General features: G+C 47.3%; 2 protein-coding genes across 3 annotated transcripts in view; both read left to right on the forward strand.

Annotated features, from left to right (window-relative positions):
* The first annotated feature begins 150 nt into the window (after positions 1-150).
* Arpc4 (actin related protein 2/3 complex, subunit 4, 20kDa) lies at positions 151-13,152 on the forward strand. The gene is made up of 6 exons (XM_005413034.2): positions 151-308; positions 3,889-4,007; positions 5,706-5,817; positions 9,081-9,176; positions 10,051-10,221; positions 11,842-13,152. Exons 1-6 carry the CDS (start codon positions 306-308, stop codon positions 11,845-11,847), a joined length of 507 nt encoding a protein of 168 aa, XP_005413091.1. The 5' UTR covers positions 151-305; the 3' UTR covers positions 11,848-13,152.
* A 3,077-nt stretch (positions 13,153-16,229) lies between these two features.
* The window catches only part of Ttll3 (tubulin tyrosine ligase-like family member 3), a gene marked incomplete in the record, with an annotated part of 22,840 nt that continues 22,743 nt past the window's right edge, over positions 16,230-16,326 (forward strand). For both annotated transcript variants that reach the window (XM_013509082.1, XM_013509083.1), the window contains 1 exon segment: positions 16,230-16,326. In XM_013509082.1, the coding sequence (XP_013364536.1) occupies positions 16,307-16,326 (20 nt within the window).

The raw sequence follows: 16,326 nt of genomic DNA on the forward strand, positions 1-16,326 counted from the left end.
TTGCATAACTGGGGGGGCTACGGCAAAAAGACCAAAAAATCCGAAGACCAAAGCGAAAGATGCATGGATATCAGAGGAGTTTGAGTAGTGGTCTGCCACTTTATGGCTTTAAAAATACTAAGTGAGGTCTAGTGTGAGCATTTCCTGACGATCCCATTGTTGCTAGGCTCCAATGTCCCCGCTCGGCACCCAGATGGTACCGCCCGGAAGCCCGGGCGGAGACTGCGACTGCGCGTCCCAAACGGGCAGGCGTCGCGCGCCGGCCACTTCCGCACTTCCGCTTTCCTGCCCAGCCAGCGCCCGCGATGGTGAGAGGGGGGCCCCGGTTGGGGACCCTATCAGTTCTGCCTAAGGGCTGTGGGTTTGGGAAGATGTGGCCTTGCTGCGGAGGCCTTGGGCCGAGAGATGCCAGAGGATGTGCAGGCATGATGAGGGTGGGAGAGAGGCTGGGGCGGGGGTCCGAAGAGAGGAAGGGGCGGATGGGGGACTCCTGGCAAGGGGCAGGCGTGGCGGCTCGGAAGTCGGGCTTCCGAGGCAGGTATGCAGTGTTACTGAGGCGCGCGGGAGCCGAAAGCGGGTCGCTCAGGCTTGCGGCTGTGCCTTGAAGGCACGTAGTGGGCCTCATAGGGCTGCAGAGGTGTGTAGTACTTCCTCGTCCAGGGTAGGGCTCCGCTGAGCACACCCCCACGTCCTCTCCTGTCTTCTGAGCCCCAGTTTCCGAAGGCAGATATTCTCTTTTCCATACTCTTGTCGGTACCCCCAGCCATCCCTCTGCACGAATGAAGAATCTTCCTGCCTCCATTCAGGCCCCTTCCTGCTCAGAGCCAAGCTGTGTTGACCTCACTTTGTGTAAACTCTGATACTGCTGATCCCTCTCCCGGGGAGTTCTCCAGTTCGATATGTTTGGGCGTTCCTGAGAGTTGTGATTTGGCTCCCGACCTTCCCCTCTCAGCGCTCTTCCTGGTGATACTTACCTAGTTCCAGGTTTGGATGACCTTTTGTGGTGACTCCACCATCTGCTTTCCTGGTTCTCTTTCAAGGTTCACCTGGTCATCTTGAAGACATCTTGAAATTAGAGCTGTAGTTCTAAACTCCCCCTTTCTAAACTTGCTCTTCCTCCTAGATAGAAACCTGGGCTTTTCATCTGATTGGGGACATGGTGCCCCCTTACCCCCCCGTACTGGGGATTGAACCGTGGGCCTTCATTTACTGAGCTACATCGAAGCCCCTTTTTTGTTTTGAGATAGTGCTCACTAAGTTGCCCAAGTGGGACTTGAACTTGCAATCCAAGCTTTTTTATTTTTGGTTGTTTTGGAACAGGGTCTTGCTGTGTAGTTCAGGCTGACCTTGAACTCTGCAGTCTTCCTTCCTCAGCTTCCTGAGTACTAGGAGTACGGGCGTGTGCTAGCACACCCGGGAATCCAGGTTTATTGAAGTATTTCATGAAACTATGTTTTATTCGTGAAAGGACCAGATCATGAGGCTGGCCATCTAATTTTTTTTAAATTTTTAATTTTTTTTTTGTACCAGGAATCAAACTCAGGACCTTGGGCTTGCCAGGCAGGTGCTTGTGCCGCTGAGCTATATCCCCTGCCAGGGGCTAGCTATCTAAAGTTCACCATTAGGTTTGCAGTCTATGAATGTGGACAAAAATAGTCATGTAACCACTGTTACAATCAAGATAACATTTTCTTCACCCCTAAAAGTTTTCTCAGGTCCCTTTTTAATCCGTCACATCAGACCTCCTCACCGCAGAAAACCACTGATGTCCTTTCCTTATCATTTTGCCTTTTCCAGACTCCCATATAAGTGGAATTTTTCAGTACGTAGGCTTTTTTAAAGAAATAGTAATTATTATGCTAGAAATTGAACTCAAGACTTTGCATGTGCTAGACAAGCATTCTACCACTGTATTACCCCTGACCACTAGTGTGTGGGTGACCACTACTACGTGGACTTCTAGGTGTGGTTTCTTGCCATAATACATTTGAGATCCATTCATGTTGTGTCAGTTGTTCCTTTTTATTGCTGCATGCTATTTCATGGTATGGCCACAGTCTGTTGGAAGTTGTTTTTTGATTCTGTTATGTTCTGCACCTAATGTCACTCCAATCCATGTGATACTTTTTGCTTGTCTGCTCCACCAACCCAGACCAGCCTCTGATAATCATTTCTTAATGTGTCTCACTTCCCTCTCTAGTCCCTTCTCAGAGTTGCCATGCAGCAGCAGTCATGTAACTTCCTCCCCAGAAAGCCCCAGTAGTTCTTGCTACACCAAAGAGCTAAGTGTGTCCTAGCCTGCCACTGCAGCCTCAACTATACACCCTAAAGTACTTCCCATGTACAGGAACTTTGTACTCATTACTACTTCTGGAACTCATAATGCCTTTTGTGTTGTAGCCTTGCTTTGTTTGTTTTTTGTTGTTGTTGTTGTTTTTTTTGGTTTTGGTTTTTTTTCCGGTTGTGGGAATCGAACTCACGGCCTTGCGCTTGCCAGGCAGGCGCTGTGCCGCTGAGCTAAATCCCCAGCCCCTGTTTGTTTTTTTGAGACAGGGTCTTGCTATGAAGTTTATGTTGGTCTTAAACTCACTGTGTATCCCAAGATGGTCTGGAATTTGAGCAGTCGTCCTGCTTCAGCCTCCCAAGTCCTGGGATTATAAGTGTGCAGTATTGTACCTGGCGTCGTTTTTTGTTTTTTTTTTTTTTCCTTTTTGAGATAGGATCTCACTATGTAGTTCAGGCTGTTTTCAGTCCTGCCTCAGACTCTCAAGTGCTAGGATTAAAGGTATGTGCAACCATGCCCAGCTTGGGGCTTTCCTTAAATAATTTCATTTTTTCATTCCATACAAAATTAGTAAGGCATTGTATATATTAGCTACTGAGTTAGGTGCAGGCTGTGTAATTGAATAAGGTAGACATGATCTGTGTTGGATGTGAGGTTTAGAATCTGGTGAGGAGAAATCACTGTACAAGACATATGACAGATGTGTTGTGATAAATTATAATAAATGCATGACAGAAAGTCAAGAAAGGTCTCTGAGGAGGGAGGAGGCCTTCCTTAATCAGCTGAGCACTGAAGGATTGACTTAGACACAGACACCTAGACACATATACTTAGGCATGTGTAATACCTTGAAATGAGAAAGAATTTGACTAATGTAAAAGTGTAACTGACCTGTGTAACTGGAAACATGCCTTTACTGGCAATGTCCTTGCTTTACTTCTCATTTGTAAAATCCTCTTGATCCTATCTACAGTCAAAACCATTTTTTTTTTTGCCAATACGATTACTTACAATACTGATAATTTCACTTTTTTTTTTTTTTTGATAATTTCACATGTAATAAGTTGGATACACGTGTCAATACCATATTGTTTCTCTGGTGTGAGAAACCAGAAATGTAAATATTTCACATTTTATCCTCCTTTATATCATATGTCCCCTACCTAGTTGAGCTGTTTGAGGGTAGAGATGAATTCTCAGCTTGGCAAATAGTTGACCTGTGCATATGTTGGCTTAATAGGCAGATAAAGGACCAGAGTTCTTGAGCCTCAGCACTATTTACTCTTAGGGCTGTGCATCATAGGGTCCTGACCATTTCTGGCCACCTATCCATTTGATGCCAGTCACAGCTCCCACAAGTCACAAGACTACAAAAGGTCCTGACGTTGCTGGATGTCCACTAGTAGGCACAGTCACTCCCTATTGAGAACCACTGCTCTGAACTTACACCAAAAGGCATCTCACAGGCTTAGTGTGTTCTGCTCCCGGTGTCTGAGACCTGGCTGCCCTCCTTACTGCCTGGCTCCATGTGAGTGGAGTCAGGAGCCAGTCAGTTTAGTGAGGCAGATTGTGATTCTTCCTGACCCCTGGCATTTTTCATACAGACTGCCACTCTGCGCCCCTACCTGAGTGCCGTGCGGGCCACGCTGCAGGCTGCCCTCTGCCTGGAGAATTTCTCCTCCCAGGTCGTGGAACGACACAACAAGCCGGAGGTGGAAGTCAGGTAGGGAAGGGTCAGGGTGGGGATGAAGGAGCAGCTACTGGTATAGCTGCTGCCTAGAGGCTGACATGAATCTGTGTCCTGCGGTGCTCAAGTCAGCTTCAGTCAACATATTTTGTCTTGCTGTCAGATGATTGTTGGTTCCCAATTTGGAGTAAGAAAATAGGGTCAGTGGGTTGGCAGGGCAGGACCCAGGGGAAAAGCTCCTCTGGCGCCAGGATCGCTTGGCCCAGGTGTGACTGGTTAGAGGAGGGCTGTTGATGAAGAATACCCTGGTGGCATTCCTTACTGAGCTCCCTGCAAGTTTCAAAAGCGGTCTGAGCTGCCAACTCTATGTGGTTTCTAATTGAAAGATCAAGGATTTTTTCCCCCTGCCATTCTGGATCCTCTAACTTCAGATATTCCAACTTTCTTTTTAAGGGAGGAGAGGTTTATTTGGTTTCCACCTTGTAGAGGTTTCAGTCCACAGTTGGCTGGCTCCCATGCAGGGTGGCCTGGCAGAGGGGGCATCGCAGAGGGTGGCATGGCAAAAGGTTGAAAAGCAAGCAAAGTAGCAAACCAGCAAGGCAATCCCAGCATTCTGTATTTTGAATGATTTTTTTTCTTGCCTAGTTTTCATTTCATTTCATAAATTCTTCTTTGATTTAAAAACAATTTTGTTTTAGTTACTGGGATTCAATCCCACTGAGCTGCATTCCTAGCCTACCGCTTTGAACTGTAATCTGAGCTGGGTGAGGTGGTGCGTGCCTGTAATCCCAGTACTCAAGAGGCTGAGGCAGGAGGATCACCATAAGTTCGAGCCAGCCTGGTCTATATAAGTTAAGTTCAAGGCCAGTTTGCACCACAATGTGAGAGTGAAATTTTGCCTCAAAAAAAAAAAAAAAAAATCTAGGACATAGGTAACTGAAATAGGCCATGTTATATGAATTGATGATTTGTTTTGGATTTCAAAAATAATACTAGAATGTACTATGTTATTAACATATGTGATTTCCACTAGCATTTTAAAGTTGTCACAGCTTACAGACCACCATAGTTAACTTTGTTTACCAATATCCTAGATAATCAGAGACGATAGCTTGGGACTGAGCTGATAAGGGTCTTAGTAGTAAATAAGTGAATAATTCTGCATTTATAATTAGAGGAGCCTACCACTGGGCATTTAGCTCAGTGATGGATCACTTGCCTGCGTAAGGCCCTGGGTTTAATCCCCAGGAGCCTATAAAAATAAAAAGTAAGCCAGTTTGTTCGATTTAGACTGTCCTCATTGCTAAGGCAGGTGTTCTCCTCATTCCCTCAGTGATGTATTGGTTTGTCTGTAGTTGTCAAAGTCAGCTATCTTTGTAAAGTGCCTCCTGCATGCCAGGCACACCTGTAGACACTTGACCCTTTTTGATCTCTCCCAGTTCTTGCCTGTGAAACACGATCAGGGACATTTTACAGATGAGGAATTTGAATCTAATAGGGTCCCTTGTTCAAGGAATGTAACAGGAGGCTGAGTTTCTAACCCTTTTCACCCTCACTCCAGAGCCTGTATTTTTTTTGCTGGAGCACATCCACCCTGGCCTTCATCTTAGACCATCTCTGCTTGAGTCTTCATTCCTTAGATTCCTGTTGCCTTGGATAGTGATTTGGGGCTGGCCTGGCTATTCTGTCCCTCTTATGATGCAGAAGTCTCTGTGACTTTGTGTTCTCCTTCAGGAGTAGCAAAGAGCTCCTATTACAACCCGTCACCATCAGCAGGAATGAGAAGGAGAAGGTGCTGATTGAGGGCTCTATTAATTCTGTCCGGGTCAGCATTGCTGTGAAGCAGGTGAGTCACCATAGAGGAGGCCCAGCACTAGGTAAGAGCTCTCTTCCAAGCCCAGGTCTCCACCTGGGGGATGAGTGTGGCAGACTCAGGCCAGGAAACCTGGGCTCTGCTTTCTTGAATACACTGAAGAAATGATTAGCAAAGCAAGTCTGTAGAATAAAGAGACAGCGACTCCATCTGATAGGCCTTGCAGTGGATTAGAATGCAGGAAGCATAAAATAGTGCCACAGGACCAGTTTAGTGTCAGACGACAGACCATTTCCAAATGATTTGGTTACTTTCTTGTCACTGGACAAATTCCCAGCACTCACAGCTTACACGCAGGAGTGTACTTGGGCTCATGGTTTTGAGGTTGGGGTCCAGTCACCTGACTCCCAAGTCAAAAGCTGAATGGCGGAAAGGTCCGAGCTGAGCAGAGCTGCTCCTGTCATGGCAGTCAGGAAGCAGAGAAAAAAGGGAGGAACTGAAAAATGAGATACACCCTTTCAAGTTGTGTCCCCTGCAGCCTGGACAGCCAGATAGCCCCCACCTTCTGCCAAGCATGACACTGTGAACCCATTGGGGATGAGTTGATGAGTGTGGCACCCCATGATCCAGTCGCTTTCCAAACACAAGACTGAGTAGACACTTCAGATCCAGAACATAGCCGGGCGTGGTGGCACACGCCTGTAATCCCAGCACTTGGGAGGCTGAGGCAGGAGGATGGTTGCGAGTTCAAGACCAGCCTGGGCTACAAAGTGAGCTCAAGGCCAGCCTGAACTGCACAGCAAGACCCTGTCTGAAAAGACCAAAAAAAACAGATCCAGAACATAAACACCAAGGAATGGAGAATGTGTCCACTTTAGAAAAGTAGGCAACACCAGTACCAGTCTGATAACCATGGTATCATGGTTATCTTCAACTGCCACTTAGTTGAAGAAACAAAGTGCCATGCCTCATATGTTTCCTTAGTTAATTTTTCTAAGAGGTAGCATAAAAACAATAATTTTATTTTTATTCAGTAATTTTTCTATGTGTGGTATATTTTTAAAATACTCAGTACATAACACAAGGTTACAATCTGGACAGTAGTATCTGTTTTCTTTCTGAATTCTTTTTTTTGATACTAGGAATTGAACTCGGGACCTTGTGCTTGCCAAGCAAGGCACTGTACCACTGAGCTATATCCCCAGCTCTTTCCGAATTCTTTTTTGCACTGCTGTCTTTCTTTGGACAACACACTTTACACTGTACAGTTGGCCTTTCCTTTTTTCTGTGGTGGTATCATTTCAATAAAATGTCTGCACTAAATATGGTGAGGACATCAATGATGGACATTGTGGTTGGTGTTTCACTCTCCCGTGTTTTTCAGTTATTTGGTCTATTAGAAGTAATCTAAAGTGTAACAGACTTTGTAAACTCTATTGTTTTGAAGAAATAACAAACAACCTCCAACCACTGTTTGGTCAAGAAGGTGCATAAATATTTTATATTAGTTTTTTTTTTTTTTTTTTTTTTTGTTTTTTGTGACCAGGTGTTGCTAATTGAGGCTGGCTTTGAACTCCAGACCAGCCTTAAACTTGAAGTAATCCTCCTGCCTCAGCTTCCTGAGTGCTGGGATTGCAGTCATGTGCCACCACATTGGCTTTTTCTTTTTGATTACAGGATAGTGTCTTAGAGGTTGGTCAACTCTGTCAGTACGACTCATAGAATTATAATCATTGACTGCTTTGTTTCAAGTTCTATCATTTCTGTATTATGAACAGTTGACAATAAGGAGATACCTTTTTTGTCTTTCCATTTCATAATCCACACCTTTCCTCCCTGATGTGCTAACATTTTTCCTTTTTTCTGTGTTTTTCTTTTTTGGTGGCAGATCTTTTGGCACTTACTTCCTATTCAGTCACAGTGTCCCAAACATGGCCATTTTGTATTGTAAAAGAACATCATTGAGCTCTGGAGGAGAACAAATATTATAGCCAATGTACTTAGGATAAGAGTTTTTATAGATTGTAACACAAAATTACAGGTTTTTTTTCACAAGTAAAATAAAAAGTTAGTAAAAGAAAATAACCAGAAGTGATTAGATTTTACTACAAATATACATCAATGTGAATACAATGTTCTAAGTTAAAAAGTATGCCAAAAATATTCAATATAAAACAAATATTGACGTGTTGAAATGATACCTTCTGAGTGATGCTGAGTGATCCCTGGGGATAGTCAGGCCAGGATAGTCAGGTTGTAAACACATGTGCTGCCCAAGTGCCACTGGCATGAACTATTAAGTAGTTAATAGGTTTTTTAAAAATTTGACTGGCTTCCTTTTACTTAAATTAGAAAAAAACTGTGGCTAAGTGGAAAAACAGTATCACTTGGCACAATGGAAGGTAACTAAAAATAAACACAAAAGCAAACCTTATTCAATTCAGACTAGATACTGTTGCATAGGGGAAGCTTCTCTGAGGCCTGCTGTCTTTGGAGAAGTAGAAGGTAAAGGAGTGGTGGGAGGTATTCCTGGCATTCTGGCCTCTGGCTGCAGAGTTCTGCCCTTTTAGATACTGGGAGAGTAGAAAAGGGAAACCTGTGAGGATTGTTTAGTTTTCCGTGTTACCAAGCAGAGGCTGCCCGCGGTTGCCTCTGACACTGGGAGGGGTGTGCCACACATTTTGGGAAGTGCAGCAATGGAGAAAGGGAAGACAGGTCTGAATTAAGTGTAGACTCTGTCTTTTTTTTTTTTTTTTTGAACTCAGGATCTCATGCTTGCCAGGCAGGCACTATGCCACTGAGCTGTATCCCCAGCCCTAAGTGTAGACTGTGAAGAGCTGATGAAAGTTTCTGGTTTTCCAGAATTACCTCTGGACTGGCTAAGGGTGAGATCACAGTAAGGCCTCCTTAGTTAGAGGCACTAAGGTAGATCCTCCTTGCATGCAGCAACCAAGTCCCCACAGTTCAGAGTTCAGGCAGTGATTGTTCCTATTATTAACCACTGTCTCCATCAAGCCTGGAGAAAGTTGGGGTCCCAGGCTGTGGGGATTAGGGACTAGGACAGTGATGGGGAACCTTTTTGAGACCAAGTGCCTAAACTGCAGCTGTGAAAACCCACTTATTTATTGCAAAGTGCCAGCACTCTGTGTGCGCTGTTACTGACACTCGGCTGCTGGGGCCAGTTGGCTTGTGAACTGACAGGGCTCTGGTACCAGCTGTGGCACATGTGCCAAAGATTCGCCACCACAGGCCTAGGATGTCAGCTTTAGAGAATCATCTTTCTCTGTTCTCACTAGGCTGATGAGATAGAGAAGATTTTATGCCACAAATTTATGCGCTTTATGATGATGCGAGCAGAGAACTTCTTTATCCTTCGAAGGAAACCAGTTGAGGTAAGACACTGTGGATCCATATGCTCATCATTCTCAGAATTCTTCCACTGAGTAGCCTAGAATTACTTCTTGAGCCAGGATTGCTGTTTCTATGGCAGTGGCCCCCTTGCTTGAGTTGAGAGTTGGCTCGGGTGGTAGTGAGGGAGATGAGAAGCTTGGGAGAAGTTGGGTCAGTGTTTTTCATCTTCTCAGTGCCCGGGCTCCAGCTGCAGAGAGCCTTTCTCAGCTCTTTCACCTGCTGAGCTGTAGTCTTTAAGAGCCACAGTTAACATGGAGCCAGCTGTTGCCTGGCTTTGTCCTGGAACCCTCTCCACACACTCCCGCCAGGTTAAGTGGAAATGTCCCGAGTGACCTGCCTTAGCCACACAGCAGTGCAGGCAATCATCAGATGTCAAAGGTACTGGCCAAGTTCTTTATCTTGAGCCACATTTCCCCTTCCAGTCCTAGATTCAGATTCTAGGGCCTCCTGGTGTAAATTATCTTCCTTACACATCCTCTAGTGTAAAAGACTCCAGTCCTACCCCTCTCACATTATCATTCTGTGAACTGAGTGTTTCTTACTGTTGGATTGGATTCTTCCCTAGCAAGTTCTAAATTCAATTCTTTCTCCCCTGACTCATTTTGAATGGAGGGCCATTTGCGCCACAGTCAAGAGACATCTGGTAATACACAGAATTCTCGCCTGGGTCCAGTTGCTTGGATCCAGCATAGACCCTCACACCTTGGAGGGGACAGGCTGCTCACTGTAAGGCGTGTAGCTCAAGAGGTCATGGCCTCTGGAGGCATGTGGGGGAGTCAAGTGGAGGATATGGCCATCCAGGCGTCCTTGCTGTGGTAATTCTTTCCTGTTTCTCCTCCTGTATTTGTCCCTTAGGGATATGACATCAGTTTTCTGATCACAAACTTCCACACAGAGCAGATGTACAAACACAAGTTGGTGGACTTTGTGATCCACTTCATGGAGGAGATCGACAAGGAGATTAGTGAGATGAAGCTGTCGGTCAATGCCCGTGCGCGCATTGTGGCTGAAGAGTTCCTCAAGAATGTAAGTGGGGGCCTTGCTGGTTTCCTGCCACAGCAGAGGAGCCCTGGGTTGTGTGGAAAACTTAGCATCTGGTGGGTAAATGGTGCAAGCAGGTTGTTCATGTCTCTTGAGGCTGCCAGGTCCGCTGGGTCATAGCCAGTCGCCTGTTGCCCTGGAGCTACAAGGTTCATCTTGGAGTACTGTGAAGTATGGGACAGTTAATCGTGTTGGAACTCCACTTCTCACACAGACTTAAATTCTTCTTTAGCTTCTGTTTCTCAGGGACCAAGGCATGATTTCTTTAACCTCTTTCCCATCACTTTGAGGGTTTCAGGTCTCCAGGTCTCTGAAATTGCTTTACCTTTTTTTTTTTTTTTTGGTCTTTTTTGAGACAGGTCTCACTATGCAGTTCAGGCTGGCCATGAGATCACTTTGTATCCCAGGCTGGTCTCGAACTTGCAACAGTCCTGTCTCAGCCTCCCGAGTGCTGGGATTACAGGTGTGCACCACCACATCAGGCTTACGCCTGTGCTTTTTTAACCAAAAGGACTGCAGTCCTCTGGAGACAAGGAATTACTTACATTGAGAAACTGATGACATAGTTGTTTAGAGCTTCAGGACATGCCTTCTTATTTTCCCCCCTTTTTCCAAACAATCTTTGGTTTGTTGATATGTTCTACTGAGAACTGACTGTAGTCCCAGACAGTACATTTGATGTTTACTCCTAACAGTGCTTACAGACTTCTCTTGAGGAGCTCAGATTCCTAAAATGGAGCTTATACCCCCTGTCTGCCCAGGGTTAATTATGCTGGGGGCCGGGGGACAGCATCCAGTTCCTACATTCTGCACAAGGCAATTGTTGAGCAGACTGAGCATTCAGCCCCCAGGCGTCAGTGTGGCTCCCTCCTTAGTCAGGCTTGTCACGGAACCTCTCAGCCAAGCACTGTCTTAGCTGTGAGATGAGGGTGCTACTAATATTCAGCTTGTTACAAAGGAAACTTTCCATGTGTGGTGGCTGAAAGTTTTATGTCCAGGCCCCTAGAAAACAGTCTCAGTAGTCTGTCACTTACCTGGGCGAGGTTCAAACTTGTGACCCCACTGGCTTAGCCTTCCACAGCACTGGGATTCCAGCACATGTCTCTAGGCCTGGTTTCACGTATGTAAACACCAGGTAGCCCATCTGGGGACTGTGCTCGGTCCTCAGGTATTCAGTCACCGTTCTTGGCCCTGTGGAGGGTACTTGAGGACAGAAAACATTACCAGGCCTGTCCTGGCTGAGAGGATCATGCAGAACGTGACACATTATGCCAAATCCTGGATCCCTCTCCTCAGCTTGCACATTAGTCCCCATGTCTAAAGGAGACGCCTTCCACTCCTGAAGCGCAACATGACAGGGCATGTGGAGCCACCACTGCGACCTGGCCAGTCTTCTCTGCTTGTGTGTGCTAGGCTGAGGGCTGCTAGCTGTATGGCACACTGCTGAAGGCTGGCTGAAGCAAGTGTCCCCGTAGGGTGTCATAGGCCCCAAACTGGCCTTCAGGTGTGAGCACCGCTGTAGCTCTCATGTTGTCTCCTTCCCTGGAGCAGGCCCAGCAGGAGACAGACTAACCATTGTTCACTGCCTTTTGGTTCTCTTGACAGTTTTGAACTACCTGGCTGGATCTTGAGGCCTTCCCCTCAGCCTCCCCGTCTTTCTACATGTCTGCGATCTGCGTGTCTATGAGTCTGCGAGGGCGTCCTGGAGTCACCTCCCAGAGTGGCGGCAGCAGTGACTGCAGTGGCGGTGGCAGGGAGCTGGGGAGGGTGGGCATCGGATGCGGGAGGGGGGTAGTGTGCTTGCTAGCTGGACAAGAAAGCAGCGTGGACCTGCCTCAAGGCCACATGTGCCTGGTCAGGCTGGCTTCTGATGTTCAGTCCCCTGGGCTGGGACACTTGTTTTTTAACGTCTTGAAATTTAACTCTGTGCTTGTGGAAGACTGTAACCTTTTTGTCTTTTTTTTTTTTAAACCATCAATCTCCACCTCCAGTGGCTGTGACTGGTCCCAGTGATTGTACCTTATTGGTCGCTGTGGGTCTGGGCGGGCCTGGAGCCGAAGGCGACAACTTTTTCTCCCTTGTGCCATCCTCGGTGGGGAGAGAGAAGTTTCCGGTTTCTCTCCTTACCCTCTTATTCACAACCCTTTCTGGGCCCAGTAGAAGTGGCAGGAATCCTGCCAGCTCCGGAGCTCTGCTTGAAGATGGCTGCCTAGTGCTGGTTGGGGGTAAGGGCTGGGTTTGTGACTACCAGGCACACCGAGGAGCTGGGGCCCGAAAGCAGGGCACTGCCGGCTGCAGGGGCCGTTGCGATGCCCTGCCAGCTGTAGAGGGCACTGTCTCGCCTGTCAGTGCAGTGCCTATGCTGGAGGTGGAGGGGTGAGTCTTGCAGGTTCCCAGCAGGGCCTCTGCCTGCTCTGGCTCCCCGTTCCCACTCGCTGTCTTTTCTGATTCTGGTGGCTCCTCCCTCTCCTAATTAAAATCTCTTTTTGCCCTTTGGGGCTGCATGAGGTCTGTACTCTTGTGTCTGAACGGGAAGTAGGTGGGGCTGTTCCATCCCGTGCCCGTGCAGCTGGTACTACAGCCTAGAGTCTCCCAGGAAGCAGCGTGGAGCTACTGTTCCTGTGGAGGTCCCAACTCCAAGACACCTCTTCTGCAGTCCCTTGCCATCCATTTCTAGAAGTGCTGTTTTTGCCTACAGAGCTTTGGTGCTTTGCTACAATCTCATTCAGGCTGAAACATAAATAATCGCAGACATAGTGATCTCATTTCATGGTTAAGGAAACAGGCTCTGAGAGTTGGCGTTGCTTGCTCCAGAACCTTCTGCCTATGAGCAGAAGGGTAGGCTTCCACCTGTGTTAAGGCAGCAGTCACTGCCCTCTGTGGCTATTTAAATAAAGTTTAAAATCTGGTTCTTCAGTCCCACTGGTGACATTTCAAGTGTTCAGTAGCTATAAATGACTCATACTTCACATTTCAAACATCACATATATTTCTGTCATCAAAGTTACTCTAGAAAGTGCAGACTTTTTCAGTGACTGATACCTTGAGGTAAACAAAAAACTTGTGAGTCCTGTTTGCTGAATTTGGGCACATTAGTATTCTTTGCCTCTGTTTGTTAATCTGTAAAGTAGAGATGATGAGAGTGAACTGACATAGTCCCTACCACACAGGCACTGAGTAAACAGCACTGCCTTCTGCCTGACCTGTGTCCAGGCTGGCACCTCCCATTGTGCTAGGCACCGGGGATGATGTCTCTATTTAGACCAGGTGGGCTGGTAAAGGAGTTACATGACAGCGTGTCAGGAAAAGTTCAGTAAGGGGTGAGCTTTAAGATGATCTTTCTGCAAAATGTCCTCCAGGTGACCAAAGAGGTCTCTTGAAGGGGAGAACAAGTGATGGTAAAGGGAGAAGGATCTGGTTGGGGACAGCTTAAACAGCTTTCACCCCCTTTATGACATCTCTGTGACCTCTGGCCTAGGTGAGTTATGCCTGCCCATGGGCACTTGAATGTTAAAGGCGCTTGGAGCAAAGCTGGACAACCATGACATGGCAACAGCCCGCTCAACCATGTCAGAACACTGCTGCCTGGGTGAGCCCACCAGAACCCAACTGGTTACAGCTGTCTCTTAGGCCCCAAAGTTCCTAAAACCAGATTTGATAGTTTGGGTTTTGTTTATTGTTTATTTTTTGAGACAGCGTCTCACTATACAGTTCATCCTAGCCTAGAACTCAGTTTGAAGCCCAGGCTGGGCTCAAACTCATAGTGATCTTCCTGCCTCAGCTTCCCAAGTGCTGAGATTATAGGTATGGGCCACCATGCTCAGCCCAGAATTGATGATCTTAAAGCAGCCCGCTCTCCTGGGGGCATAGTCACCAGCCACTTGGGAGTTGGAAAGGCAGATCCTGGGTCAGGTGCACAGGTGGTTGAGGCCCCTTCCCTGAAGAGCACATCTGCTCAGTGCCTAGCAAAGCTGGGCTCTTGGATGAGATAGTGTCTTCCCTGGGTTCTGCTTGTGGTTACTGCTAGGGTTTCCCTCGAGATGGCTGCTCAGTAGCCCCTTGACCAAGAGGCAACTCATAAGTAATAACGGGACATTATGAATAGCATTTATTTATTTATTTATTTATTTGTTTTGGTTTTTCTCCGGTACCGGGAACCGAACTCACGACCTTGCGCTTGCCAGGCAGGCGCTTTGCCGCTGAGCTAAATCCCCAGCCCCATGAATAGCATTTAAACTGGCCACGGAGTTGCGCCTATAATCTCAGCTACTCGGGAGGCTGAGGCAGGAGTATCAAAAGTTTAAGGCCAATATACCCTGCATAGTTCAAGGTTAGCCTGAGCTGTGTATCAAGACTCTGTTTCAAAACAAAAGTGTTCACGAGTGGTAGGAGTCCAGCTGGGATTCAGTGCTCCTATACTGTGTTTTGAGGCAAATTACTTACCATCTTACAGCCTTTTTTTTAGCTCCCTATAATTTTTGAGGAAAATGTGTTGCCTCTGCTTCCAAACAGGTCCCTTAGTCAGCCGGGGGCTAGAGCATAGCTCCCAGTGTATTGCAGTTCTTGTTTCTCCTGTACTGACTCAGATGACCTCTTCCTGCAGGCCCCTGGGAGAGGGGTGTGCTTTGTACCTAGTGTCAATTCCTGCACGTATAGCCCCAATATTCTTTATCCCAAGACCCTTCCAGCTCCACCTGCGAGGCCTGTAGATCTGATCTGGCCTCACCAGGCTCCCCTACCCACTGCTACCTTTCAGTTCCAGCAGAAAGGCTCTTACCCTCTTCAGAGGTGTGAAATTTTCCCAGCCTGCAGTACTGTTCTTCCCGGCTTCAGACTCCTCCAGTTAACACCTCTCCTTAAATGCCACCTCTTAAGAGAGGACCTCCTGGGGCTGGGGATTTAGCTCAGCGGCAAAGCGCCTGCCTGGCAAGCGCAAGGTCGTGAGTTTGGTTCCCGGTACTGGAGAAAAACCAAAAAAAAAAAAAAAAGAGAGGACCTCCGACTGCCTAGTGTAAGAAATAAATTTGTTTTTCTTTTTTTCTTTTTCTTTTTTTTTTTTTTTGGTCTTTTTGAGACGGTTTCACTATGCAGTTCAGGTTGGCCTTGAACTCACTTTGCAGCCCAGCTGACCTTAAACTTGCAGCAGTCCTCCTGCCTCAGCCTCCCAGAGTGCTGGGGTTACAGGTGTGCACCATCACACCCAGCCAAAAATGAATTTACTTCTCGACCATAAAAGGAAACTGGACTCAGAGGCAGCTAGAGTGAGGCTTTTAATCCACTCTTGCAAGAGTGGTATCTATACAGACAAGCACACTGGGGTCGAGAAGTTGTGCGTGTTTATTCCAAACTCGCAGGAGTCCCTCCCTGCACCTCGCATGGCCTGGGATCCGGGTTCGCAATCTATCCCAAGCCAGTGATCTATTTCACCCCACACCCGTTGTTCCTGCTTTTCCCTTCTTATTCCCTCCACTGTATTTCTCTTTGCGGTTACTTGTAGCTTTTTGGATTCCTAGGACTCAAGGCAAGTTGTTTAGCATCTTATCTCTGCTGTGAGACTGTTCAGCCTGTGTCCGCTAGTGGACCGAACTAAGCCTAAGAAATAAGGGCTTATTAGAGAGGTTAATGACACATGGACCAGTTAAAAATATTTTTACCTCTTACGCTAGCGAGTGTGCACCCTTTCCCGGTTTCACTCATTCATCGTTATGCCGGCAGCTGTTTTTATTTGTTAACTTGCTTCCCCTGAGCTTACACAGGGGCTGTAGGTTCCCTGAGGCCAGGGACTGCCAGCTTCTGGCCCACTCGTCAGCACGGGGTCCTTTAAGCAGAGTGGAGTGAAGAGTCCCAGGGTCGCGGTACACAGCGAGTGCCCGATAAACACCAGGGCGCTCCTGCGAACCAGCTGAGCGGAGCCCTCCCGCCACTGCCCCGGCTGCGGCTCGGAACCCTGGCCTGCGTGGATTGTGCCGGGAATGGTTTCCAGGGCGACAGCAGCACGCAGGGCGGGGTCTGGGACCAGGCCGGCCGAGGCGCCGCGGTCGAGGAGGCGGCTGGGCCGGTGGCGAGGCGCATGCAAGGCCCCGGCGTGGC

The sequence above is a fragment of the Chinchilla lanigera genome, unplaced genomic scaffold, assembly GCF_000276665.1.
Source record: "Chinchilla lanigera isolate Chin_1 unplaced genomic scaffold, ChiLan1.0 scaffold00160, whole genome shotgun sequence".
NCBI classification, from domain to species: Eukaryota; Metazoa; Chordata; class Mammalia; order Rodentia; family Chinchillidae; genus Chinchilla; species Chinchilla lanigera.